The sequence below is a fragment of the Podarcis liolepis genome (genome assembly GCF_965112155.1).
Source record: "Podarcis liolepis genome assembly, chromosome: 2".
NCBI lineage: Eukaryota > Metazoa > Chordata > Lepidosauria > Squamata > Lacertidae > Podarcis > Podarcis liolepis.
In genome coordinates, this window is record NC_139555.1 from 30,940,728 (window position 1) to 30,953,574 (window position 12,847).

The 12,847-nt window shown below is 45.3% G+C and overlaps 1 protein-coding gene across 1 annotated transcript in view; it reads left to right on the plus strand.

The window, feature by feature from the left end:
• The window catches only part of TIMP2 (TIMP metallopeptidase inhibitor 2), a 29,339-nt gene extending 16,492 nt beyond the window's left edge, over nt 1-12,847 (plus strand). The window contains exons 2-5 of the mRNA XM_083490546.1: nt 9,311-9,411; nt 10,820-10,928; nt 11,681-11,805; nt 11,947-12,847. Coding sequence (XP_083346672.1) covers nt 9,311-9,411; nt 10,820-10,928; nt 11,681-11,805; nt 11,947-12,144 — 533 coding nt within the window. The 3' untranslated portion in view covers nt 12,145-12,847. The remainder of the gene's footprint in view (nt 1-9,310; nt 9,412-10,819; nt 10,929-11,680; nt 11,806-11,946) is intronic.

Genomic DNA, 12,847 nt, shown 5'->3' on the forward strand with positions numbered 1-12,847 from the left:
GGCAAGGTTTTGCAGTCTGCAATGAAATAAGTTATCTCATGTTAGCATACAGAAAGATAACCTTCCTTGACAGTCCAGTCTAGGATACCTGTAGATGCTTTTAAATTTTGCTTTACTTTTTCACTTGCTCCATACCTTCTTTTTGCCCACTATCTTAATAACATCTTCTTGAATTCATAACTGGAGCAGTGTAACTGAGCATCTGAGATGAGGCGGCCGGTTTTTGGCACATGCCAGTCTCCACAGAGGTGGAATATCTTGCATATTCCCCTTGCTCTCTTAATGGGGCTAGGTAGCATTACTAGGGCTTCCCAGAGAATAAGGTGTCAGAGCAGTATGCATGGAGCATGAGATGTTGAGCAAATGGAAGCTGGCTTGTGATGGTTTAGGGAGCAGCAGGGTCTACCTGGGATCATTAGGTTCCTTGCCATCTATCCTTCCTGTTCCTTATTTCTGGAGATTCCTCTGTCTTCTCATCCTGAGCAGACTAGCTAGCTCTGTGCAAAAACCAGCATTTGGAAGGGCTACTAGTAATATGGGGGCGGGGAGGCTTTTTCCATTTAGCAAATGTGGGAGAGATGGCTCTGAGTGGCTGGAGAAGATTTTGAAGGTAGCACTTGAACAACATTGATTTCTTCCCACACCCATCAAGTAACTGGGAGAAAGAGCGTCAGCTTTAGATAAGTAGGTTGCTTGTCTGGAACGGCTCCTGATCTGGAAGCATTGGTGACTCTGGGATACTTGGGCTGCTTCTCTGTCTTATGTGCAAGATGTATCCCGTTCCCTTGCCCTCTTGGGTCACTTCCAGCCTTCAGTTCTACCATTGCATCTTGCTGAGCTGGATAATAGAACAAGCACACCCCTTTACCCTTGCCTCTGGTTTGAGGAGAGGCTTGATAGGTCAGCCCAAAAGTCATGTGTTTGACCAAAAGGCAGGAGGGAGATAATAGATTACTCTAATGCATTCCCGGTAGTGATATGGAAGTGAGAGCTGGACCATCAAGAAGGCTGATCGCCGAAGAATTGATGCTTTTGAATTATGGTGCTGGAGGAGACTCTTGAGAGTCCCATGGACTGCAAGAAGATCAAACCTATCCATTCTGAAGGAAATCAGCCCTGAGTGCTCACTGGAAGGACAGATCGTGAAGCTGAGGCTCCAATACTTTGGCCACCTCATGAGAAGAGAAGACTCCCTGGAAAAGACCCTGATGTTGGGAAAGATGGAGGGCACAAGGAGAAGGGGGCGACAGAGGATGAGATGGTTGGATAGTGTTCTCGAAGCTACTAGCATGAGTTTCACCAAACTGCGGAGGCCGTGGAAGACAGGAGTGCTTGGCGTGCTCTGGTCCATGGGGTCATGAAGTCAGACATGACTAAACAACAACAACAACAATGCATTGTACATAGGCCTGCTTTTGAAGGCTATTTGTAAGCTCCAGTTAATGCAAAATGCAGTAGCTATGGTGTTAAATGGGACTGTCTGTTGGGGATGCAGACAGCAATGGGAGGCAGTGATGGCCACCGACTAGGATGGCTTTAAAGGTGGATTAGATTTGTGAGGACTAGTCTTATCAACAGCTTCTAGCCCTGATGGCTGAGTTCTTTCTCCATTGTCAGAGGCAGTATGGCTCTGAATGGCAGTCGCTGGGGATCACAGGTGAGTAGAGTGCTGTTGCGCTCATGTGCTGCTTGCAGGCTTCCCATGGGCATCTGGTTGAGCAGTAGGAGAACAGGATGCTGGACTAGATGGGCCATTGACCTGATTCAGCATGCTCTTCTTGCGTTTTTATGGAACATTTCATAAGTTACCTACACTGACTGCGAGCGGCTCTGCAGGATTTCGGAGAGGGGTCTCTCCCAGCCATACCTGGAGATGTAGGGGATTGAAGCTGGGGTTTTGTGGGTGCAAAGCAGATGCTCTGCCCCTGAGCTACAGCCCTTCCCCATCTTCCTGGTACTTTAACATTTGAACTACAGTGGTACCTCGGGTTAAGAACTTAATTCGTTCTGGAGGTCTGTTCTTAACCTGAAACTGTTCTTAACCTGAAGCACCACTTTAGCTAATGGGGCTTCCTGCTTCCGCTGCGCCGCCGCTGCATGATTTCTGTTCTCATCCTGAAACAAAGTTCTTAACCCGAGGTAATATTTCTGGGTTAGCGGAGTCTGTAACCTGAAGCGTATGTAACCCGAGGTACCACTGTAATCTGTTTCCAAGCACAATTCAAAGTGCTGAGGCTTACCTTAAGTCAGGGCGGTCCAACTTTTCATAGCAGGCGGGCCACAAAAGTACTTTGACACAGAACCCATGGGTCACACACTGCCCTTTGCTTTCCTGGGGGGAAAACGAAGACCTTAGAGCTCTCCCACCTCCTTCCCGAAGCTGGGAAAGTGCTAATTAGGCCTTGGGAAGGAGGCTGGAGCACCCTGTCAGAGCCCTCATGCCTCCTTCCCAAAGCCCAGGGCCTCCTATAACCAGCTTTGGGAAGGCAACAAGAGGGTGGTGCAGGGGGTGGGTTAGATAATGGATAATTTTGTCAAGGGCCACCAAAAAGGCCTTGCCCCACATGTTGGACCGCCCTGCCTTAAGTCCTCCATGGCAGGGAACTTTGGTCATATTCCCTTGAACTATGGCCATTGCTGAGGCTGTCCATCAGCTGCCCTTGGGGTCTAAAAGCGATGCCTTTATCAAATGACTTTTGGTACCTACTTTAATTTTTTTTTGGTACCAGACCAAGATCTCTTTGTTTTCCTAGCTTTTAGACTCTTGTTATTGCTTTATGCTGCTGGTTTGATTTTTGTTTTATCTCTTTTTAAAAAAAAAATACTGTGTTTTTTTAATCGTTTTTGTGAACTACTCAGGAAATATTTATACAGAAGGGTGTCTTATAAATTCTTAAGTTAAATAAGATTTAAAAAAATGGAGAATTCCGCTACTAGAACCACAATCTGTACTTGCTGAAACAGACATACCATATTTGAAACTTCTACAAATAGTTTCTTAAACAGCCTGCACCCATGACCTATGTTGTCAAAGGCACACCTTTCTCTTGCAGAGAGGAGTTCAGTGCTAAGTTGTTAAACCTCCCAGCTCTTTAAAGCACAAATCTCCATTTGCTTGTAGGGCTGCAAGGGGAAGAAAGCACATGGGATTCCTTTTTCCTTGATCTTCTCTTTGGGATTCATGAACATAAATACATACAAACACACACTCTTGATTCCTTTTCCCTGATCTCTGGCTTGGCTGAACTGCCGGGTGCTTGGCTTAGAAAGTGCAAAGCAGCAGTTCCCTTCTACAAAGCCACACTGTTCAGAACAAAAATCTTCCTTCTACGAGGTTGCATTTTTTGCCAGTGATTCAGCAGCACGTGAGTGGAAAAGCCTGGAGCCGTAACTATTAGCCAGGCCTAAAGACTCTCAGCTGCTGTCACACAATCGTCTGAGCCAGGCCAAAAGCATCCAAGCCTGGCCACAGCCAGTTTGCAGCAAACGGAACTCAAAGCGGGCTCTGAAACTGAGCCTGATGATGGATGCACCATATGTGCAGTGATGGGAGAGGGCCCTCCACACAGAGATGTGTCCTCCCCTTTCCTGCGATGCTTGAAACTCCTAACTAGGATTAATGCTGAAGGAAATAGTGAAAATCATAGACCTGGAGCTGACTTGCTTCGGCCTAGCATTTCACACTGAGAGCCTGCCACGTTTGCATGTCTCAGTAAGCCAGACTTTCCAGCTTATTGTGGTTTCTTGTGAACAAGCGACTCCTCTCCTGGCTCGAGTGGCACAAACAAACCAGGAAACGTTGGCTTCCCATTACATCCAAACAAGGAATCGTGGTTTATTGCTCCCTGACAAGTAGCAATAGCTAACCAGCCTTCTGCCATGGTTTGTTGTTGGCTTGCTGATTGTGGCTTGCTAGTTAGAAATTATCTAACTGCACAACTGCCTGCATCCCACCATTTAAGAGTTAACACGTGTCCAGTGCCATATTCCCAGTAGTTTAGAGGCAAAGGCAAACAAGTACCATCCATCTTGCTCGTGACTACCTTTAACGTGCCTTCTTTTATTTTTCTGTTCTCTGAACGTAGCTGGTTGTTTCAATCATCAGCAGAGTTGAAAAAGACCCAGTGGGTAGTTGATTCCAGGGGTGGCCAATGGACTGCCCACAAGCTACATCTGAACCACAAAGCGACTGCGGCTAGACTCCAAGGGCCTTACTAAATTTTATTCAGATTATGGTGTGTGTGTGTTTTAAAAAAAGTTTCTCTTGTGAGGTTGCACTTTAAAATTGTTTTCAGAAGCTGTGAGCAAGAAAAAGACTCCTCACCGGTTTGTGTTTTGTGTGCTACGCCCCTGCTGATAACTTAAACTGAGATTATCCAGTTACTTACCGTGACTGAGCAAGCCACACCCTGCCCGGCATCTCATCCCAAAATGTCCCCAACCCTTTATTTTTTACACAGCACATTCTGAACAATGTCGGTTTCAGAAGCAGCTGGCTGCAATGGCCAGAGCAGGCAACAGTTTCCTAAAGCTAATGTCTCCCTCTCTGCCTGCCATTGTGTCCATCTTGTTTTCTCTCTGGAGTTGTGAAAGAGTGGGAACATGAAACCCAAACATGGGCTATCCATCTCTGGGCTGGATTACTGCAGGCAAGATAACTAGCTCAAGGGGATTTGACACATTTCAGCACTTGCAAGCCTCTGCTGCTTGTGTTGGGTCAGCTTTCCTGTGAAGCTTTTCATTGGGAAAGGAGATCACAGATGAAGCGGCTCTTTATCCAGCAGAAAGTGAGGCGTGTGGGCCCTGGGTCACATGACCAAGCTGGACAGGGCTTTGAACAGGTGGAAGTCTCTACTTGCCCCACCTGACCTACAGAACACCCTTTTTTAGGGGGGGGGGATTTACACCAGTGTTAATTCTGCTGGCTGAAGTTCTGCTGGATAAGCCCTGGATGAGCCAGGGCAAGGGGCTTACACTGTCTCCAGCTCAGTTGGGTGTGGATGGGGACTCAGTGGTCAAGCACATGGTTTTTACACACAGGATCCCAAGTTCCACTCCCTGGAACCTCCAGTTAAATTATCTTCGACAGTACAGTGGTACCTCAGGTTACAGACACTTCAGGTTACAGACTCCGCTAACCCAGAAATAGTACCTCAGGTTAAGAACTTTGCTTCAGGATGAGAACAGAAATCGCACGGCAGTGGTGCAGCGGCAGTGGGAGGCCCCATTAGCTAAAGTGGTACCTCAGGTTAAGAACAGTTTCAGGTTAAGAACAGACTTCCAGAACAAATTAAGTTCTTAACCCGAGGTACCACTGTACTGCTGGAAACGACCCTGTTTCAGTCCTTGCAGAGCGTCTCTGCCAGTGAGAGTAGACGGTATTTAGCATGGATGGCCCAACAGCCTGACTTGAGGATTGGAAACCTTTTGTAGAATATCTAAAGAGCTATTGTAAACATGTAAAAATGCAAGTAGGATATGAATGGAGAACAGCAGTAAAACATGTATCTGGAAGCAAGAGGAAAGGATAGGGTACAGAGTATCAGTATTAGAAAACATGGCAAAACCATGAAGGGGTAGAGGGGAGGTCAAATGATAAATAAATATTAATTGGAAAGTATGCATTGTGTATGAAGTTTGTAAACTTTTGAAACTTAAAAACAACAACAACCAGCCTGACTCTCCATAAGGCAGCTTTATATGAGGAATCTTCCAGCCAGCAGGATGTTGAGTCAGGTTTGCTTATGAGGAAAAAACGACACGGTCTCTCTCAACACAGAGAAGCTGTGTCCAGTAAAAACAATGAAGAGTCCTGTGGCAAGACAAAGACTAACAAATGCATGCCTCTGATAAAGCACGATGTGGCTCCTGGAAGCTTTGTGCTGCAATAAATGTGCTGGCTTTTTTTGGTACCACAGGACCCTGCCTTCTTTTTTCTGCTGCCCGCTACAGACTAACATGGCTGCCCCTCTGGAATTCATACTCAATTACGCTGATTGGCAACATGTGTATGGCATTCCAGAGTTTACTGATGGAATGTGTTGCTCTACAAGATGTTCCGAGTAGGCCTGGGCAGTGTATCAACTTGATACATGGCCCAGGAACAGTTTGATGGCCAGAGCTTGATGGCGCCTTCACCTGGTGGTATATTGCCAGTGGAGCAATATTACCGTCTCCACTGCCAGGCGCTGGTGGCATTCAGAACAGAGATGGTTCCACCCCACTGCCAGCTTGTTCCTCCCTATACTTTTCAACATCGTGATGTATGGCAATGTTGGGCTTACTTTATAAAAAAGTAAGTTTCTAGCCCTCATAATTGCAGAGAGAATAACGAAAGTGGGAGGACTGGGTTGCACAGTCTAGACCAAGTCATGCAACAACTGATCAGGAGAACATCCAAGGCATTAAAGGACCTATAGGCTGCTTTGCCTGCTTGCATCCAGTCTCCTCTGTGGCACAGAAGCAAGGCAAAAAGTTTTAATTACCAAGCAACCCGGTTGCTAAAAGATATACAGCATATGCATTGTATTGGGATGCCTGCTGCCCCCTGTGGGTTGGTTTGCTTATGTTTTCTAAGTGCACAAGGTGCTCTGTTTGCACTTAGGTGTGGCATACACATTTAGTTTCTGCTACCTGCTGGTGGTACAGTTGTCTTATTTATTTATTTATAAAAAATATTTCTTTATCGCTCTATCATAAAAAATATATCACAGTGGTTTGCAGCAATATAAAAACAAAACAAAAAAACCAAACAATAAAATCATAAGAAGTTAAAAACAAGTGAAAAGCAAAAAGAAATTACTGTAAGAGCAAACACCACTAGACCATTGTGGAGAGTGTACTCTTCAGTGTGTGGTGGTTCTGTTGGAGATTAAAGTGTGGCAGATCGTGCCTTCAGGCAAGGATTTGGTTTGACCTTTAATCATCATTTTTGTTTTCCCCGGTGATGTATTAAAGTATAAGTTTATAGTGCTTGCTTGCTTGGGGCGTAAAGTTTTGTACCAGTGTCTTTAATGAACAAATAGTGGTGGGTGGGAGAGAAGTAATGTGACCCAGAGCTCTATCATTGAGGTTCACTAGCCTTCCTCAAACCAGTGCCTTCCAGACATTTTGCACTGTAGCTTCCAACACCCCTGACCAGTGGCCACACTGTCTGTGGCTGGGTAGGGGTTGGAGCCCAACAATATCCAGATGGCACCAGGTTGGGGGAAAGTACAGGTGGATTGGCTGGTCTGGACCCAGCTTAGGAATTTCAGTATTATTTTATATGTTGAGAGCATGCAGACTCATGGAAAAGATATTGCCCTTCTTAATTTGAATAACTTGTTCTCTAGGATCAGCACAACAATAAATGTTTTCTTCAACTCAGTTATAGGGCATCTTCTTGCCTCAGGTGCACATTTTGTGCAAGGATTCAAAACATTAGAGCAGGATTCACCTAATGAGTCCCGCCAGGAGAAGACCTGTGTGAGGATTCCACTTTTACAATGGGATCCCCCCAAACTGACTCTGAGGGCATCAGGAAAAAACCCCAAATCAGCATGCAGCAGCAGGAGAAGGGGGTATCATTCCATCTAGCAAGCTGAAATATTTGTGCTGACAGAACGTTGGCCTTAGCACAATCTTGAATTCCTCCCTTAGTATTTCTCCAACTTTAAACTTTTTTTGGGCATTGTGCCTGGCACCATTGTGCACAATGTTGCCAAAAAAACAGTCAGTTACCACAAACAGTCTGCTCTCTGTGAATGAACAACTGTCCAGCGTAATATGTTACCCCAGACATGAATGAATTTTTCTACATGCCAAAGCCATGTTGATCATGGGTGTATGTTTTACCTCCAATACCATTTTTCCTTGTGGACCTCCCTGGACATATTTGAACAGTTTTGGTTGATACAAAGTGAATGTTAGGGTTCATTCAAACCAGTTCATTTATCTATGGTAACAAATTGATTACCATCTTGCTTTTGCAGGATATTTGCAAAATTGCTTTTGTCACCAGCTTTTTATCCAGGACACAAGGTCCTACCCCTGCATCTCTTCGGCTAATAAATCACTCAGCATCTTGCACACAGATCGCCTTCGCCCTATACCACATGCCTCAACTGTGCCTTTTGCAAATAAAAATAAGCTTATTAACTTTCACTTTAAATGCCTACTTAAAATGCTTGTTGAAATTGAAAGATCTTGGGCCAAGTGCTTGAAGTTCAACAGGGTGGGGTTGGGCACTGTTTCAGTGCTAAGAATTTCATCCTCCCATTATCTCTCTCAATAAGGCTGTGTATACACTATATATTTAAAGCTCATGGCTTCCCCCTAAAGATATCTGGGAATGGTAGTTTACTCTTCAAAGAGCTGCAATTCCCAGTAACCCTTAACAAACCACAGCTCCCAGGGTTCTTTGGGGGAAATAATGTGCTTCCATTGTGCTTTAAATGTTTGATGTGTACATAGCCTAAGTCTTTGCATGTGTGGGTTTCAAGCTGAGTGGGCTTCAGTCACAGGGGGACAGGAAGGCAGGGCAGGGAGGATTCTGACTCCTGGCTTCTCTGCCAAGGAGGGTAACAATGTGATTAAGGCTTTTATTTCATTTGGCGTTTTTGTAAATCCGGCAACTTTTGGATTTGCTCAACAACTGTTGGGTTTTCTTTTAGAAAGCTCAACAATTTTGGTGGTTTCCTCAATAATTTTGGGGTCTTCCTTAAAAAAAGCTCAAGGATGGAAAAGGATACATTTTTTTAAAAAAAATCCAGTTATTTCCCTCCAGCAGCCTAGTTTGAAGATTAAACTACCTGAGGATGAAGTAGAGGCCAAACGTGAAATATTTTTGATTTGGGTGAAATTTTCAGTGTGTGAAATTGGGCTTTCACTTCCTTCCACCTAGGTGAGGTTCTGAATTTTGATGGCAAATACATTCAACAAGAGAATGCTATTAGTCTCCACACTTGAGAACAACCAATATCCCTACAGGAACATGTTTCAGTTGCAATTTCAGTCTCCCCTGTCTTGGAGACCGGTTGCAGATCTGTGGCCTTTTGCTCTGAAATAAATACAACAAGGAGGCATTTCCAGCCTCTTCCTATAATCAAAGAACCGCAGAGAGTAATCAGGGGTGGGCAGTATATTGTTTGCAGCAAAGATGTCCCTAGGGATTAACAGCTTCAGGCTTTGCCTGCTGATGCTGCTGAGTGTGGCAAAGGGTGGCGAGTGAGATTCTCTGTTGCTAGGATTCTAGTAAGCCTTGGAAGGCCTGGACCCAGCACTGGTGTTGCATCTGTCTACTAATTTCCTCTGTGTCTTTATGTTTCAGTGATCAGAGCAAAGGCTGTCTCTGAAAAAGAGGTGGACTCCGGTAATGACATCTATGGAAACCCCATCAAACGCATCCAGTATGAAATCAAGCAGATAAAGGTAATGAACAGTATATCGGAATCCTAATTGTACAGACCTTAACTTAAAAGAAATGATGTATTTATATATCTAGGTCTACACACACACACACACACACACACACAAAACATGCAAGTAACTTCCAAACCCATTGACTTGCTGCCGTTCTAGCTAGGATAATGCAGCTGTTTTGCTAAACGATTAAATGGTGCCAGAAAAGGCTTTGGAAGCTTATAGTTACCACAATCCTCCAAAGTAGTTCTTAATATCTTAAGACGTTTTTATGATGGTGTCTTTCCAACACTGGGTTCTCAAGTGCCTCACTCTGGCCCAACAGAACTGACTGAAGAAAAGTGTGGGGGGGGGGGGAAACGCCTCTAGTTCGGGCTATTTTATGGGTTATAAACACCCCATAGTTTGTTATGAGTGCTGGGAATTGTAGCTCTGTGAGAAGAAGACTGCAGTTCCCAGGATGTGTTCAGTGGAGTGGGGGAATGTGCTTTAAATGTATGGTGTGTATGCAGCCTTATGCTTAAGGACACCATAAGCATGGGATCTAAACTTCCTTCCTGTCCGTAGTGAGGGGTGGGTTAGAAATCATATTAAAGTGAATGATGAGGGACAAGGTACATCAGGGGGAGATACCAAGTGCTTGAGAGGGCAGGAACCATGACAGGTTGCTTGTAGAGGAAAAACAGCTCCAATAGTGTCCCCACCCCCTGGCCACTTCCTATATTTCTGCATATAATTCTATGGGGAAAGCAGAGGCAATGCCATTCGAAATAGGCCTCTTTGGGGCTGAGTAGAAGGGGAAATGGCTCAAAGAGACTCCAGAGCAAAGTGGTGCACAGCACCACTTTAAGCCCTAATGCTGGGATACTTGGACATCCTGGGCCAAGGTCTTCTTCCTGAACTGGGTCAGTTCTTCCTGCTTACCTTTGAGCAATGTGTGTTGCCAGCTTCTGAGTTCCTCTAATACAGCTGTGCATTCTTCTGTTCTTTCAGGGCAAGCATTTTGCTGGAGGGAGAGGAGTGGTGGAGCAAAGCAAGCATTTTGTAGTTTCTCTTTCTTTTATGAATGTCACCACACTTTTATTGATTTTGCATATATGAATAATAATAAAAAACAACAGAATCCCTTCCACCCTCCCTCCCACTCCCTGGGGAAGAATATACCTATAACAATTTTCATACCAACGTGGGATTCTATGCCATGAACAATAGGTGGTCTGAAGCCATGACTGTACTTGTTTTTGAACTTGTACATCTCCCTGAGAGCCTTGTTACTGAAGGGTGTCAAAATAAATAATTCAATAGTTCCATGTGTAGTTTCTCCTGCTTGGGAGTGCCTTGTATGCTCCTTTACATCAAAGCTGGCCTTGCTGTATGTATTCTGCCCATAGCTTCACCCAACTTCTTCCCCTTCCAGATGTTTAAAGGGCCCGACCAGGACATTGAATTCATCTACACGGCTCCTTCTTCGGCTGTCTGTGGAGTGACGCTGGATGTTACTGGCAAGAAAGAGTATCTCATTGCAGGTAAGGAGTATCTCTTGAGGCAAGGAAAAGGAGGACTGTAATGGTTTTTAAAAATACTTTATACATGCCATTTGGAGCTGGAGGAAAGTTAAATAGGGATTGAATGGGATATCATGGTGTTAGGTGGGATGTTCAAATCCTTGCTCTAGTTAGGAAGTTCAATGGGCAAGGACTTGAGCAAGTCACAGTTGCTCAGCCTAAACTACTTCACAGGGGACTTGGTTGTAAAGCTAAAACACAGCTCTTTGGAGGAAGGGGACAAATATGAAATCAGCAGAGCTTCCTTGGGATGTAACCAGACTGTGTCCTGTTCTGGCTACTAGTCATGAGGACTAAATGCACTCCTAACTACAAATGCAATCTGCCCTCCATTGTGCAAGAAGGGTTTGTGGCATATTGCAAACTGCCCAATACAGTAGTCAGTATTAGGCAGCTGAGACTGCTTTCCCTTTAAATGATCTTGGTGTCGAGCTTTGCACAGCGGCACCTCCTGGTGTTCCCTTGAAAGGGTATCTGTTCTTGTCTGGACATGAGCAAAGCAGACCCATTGGTCTAACTCAGCACGCCAGTTCTTCTGTTGTGATAGGAACATGCTTTGTATGAAATCACACACACACTCCTTCCACCACCCCATGTACACTTGTTTGATAAGACACTTGATAGGGCAATGTGCCTGATGAGGGGTGTGTGCGTGCGTGCGTGCACAACCATAGGACAACCATGCCCCAACTAAAACCATTTTGCTCTGCCAGGGAAATCTGAAGGCAACGGCAAGATGCACATCACGCTGTGTGACTTCATCATTCCTTGGGACTCCCTCAGTGCTACCCAGAAGAAGAGTCTAAACCAGCGGTACCAAATGGGCTGTGAGTGCAAGGTAATAAACCAAATAATGAGACCATTTCAGCTTGTTGACTTCCTGCTAATCTGTATGCATGAGCCTCCTCAGGAGAAGCGTTTTGCTTTAGTTGCAGTGATGGCAAATCGCGCAAGCCAATTGTGTCTTTTATCTCTGCAGATCTCCCGATGCCCCTCCATCCCCTGCTATGTCTCTGCTCAGGACGAGTGCCTGTGGACTGACTGGGTGACAGAGAAGAACATCAACGGGCGGCAGGCAAAGCACTTTGCCTGCATCAAGCGGAGCGATGGTTCATGCGCGTGGTACCGTGGAGTGGCCCCACCCAAGAAAGAGTTTCTTGACATTGAGGACCCTTGAGTCCCCAAAGCCATGGCAGTCCAGTAGCCAATAGCAACAAAGCCGGCAAGATATTAGACTGGTCCACCTTTGACATCACTTCCTGGAAACAGCATGAAAATAAGGTCTCCTGGGCGGGCACAACAGTGGTGGAGGGAGGGGCTAAGGAAAGGGATGTCTAGGCCACTCATATATTGCTCAGTCTGTTTCTTCTCCTGTGTTAAGCGCCAAGGGGTGGTTTCTTGCCTTTGGGATTACATATGCCAATATGCCAAGGCACAGTGGAGGGAACCAGAGTGTACAATATGAGTGGCCAAAAGGTGTTGCCTCTAATTCTGTGTAGCAGGCCTACCAGTTTCTTATTGCCTTGAGAGGGTGCATCCCTTGTTGAGGGGATATCTCCTGCTCCCTCTGTTCCCCCACCCCCACTGGCTTCTGCCTGGGTAAAAACCCACCTTTTCTTCCATACGCATCACAAAATTAAATCCCTCCATACTCAGTGCTTTGAAGTCGTTCCTTTCTCCTTGCCACGTTTGTACACATATGGTACAAGTACGTCCCATAAAAACAGCAGCAAACACCACACACACCATACAGATAAAAAGGAAAATGGGTTGGGGGGGCTTTTGCGATATCCTCTCCACAGGTGAAGAAAGTTACATTCCCTTACCAGTGACAAAGCCACAAGAACAAGCCACCAGGAGGCAGAGGGACAATCTCTGCT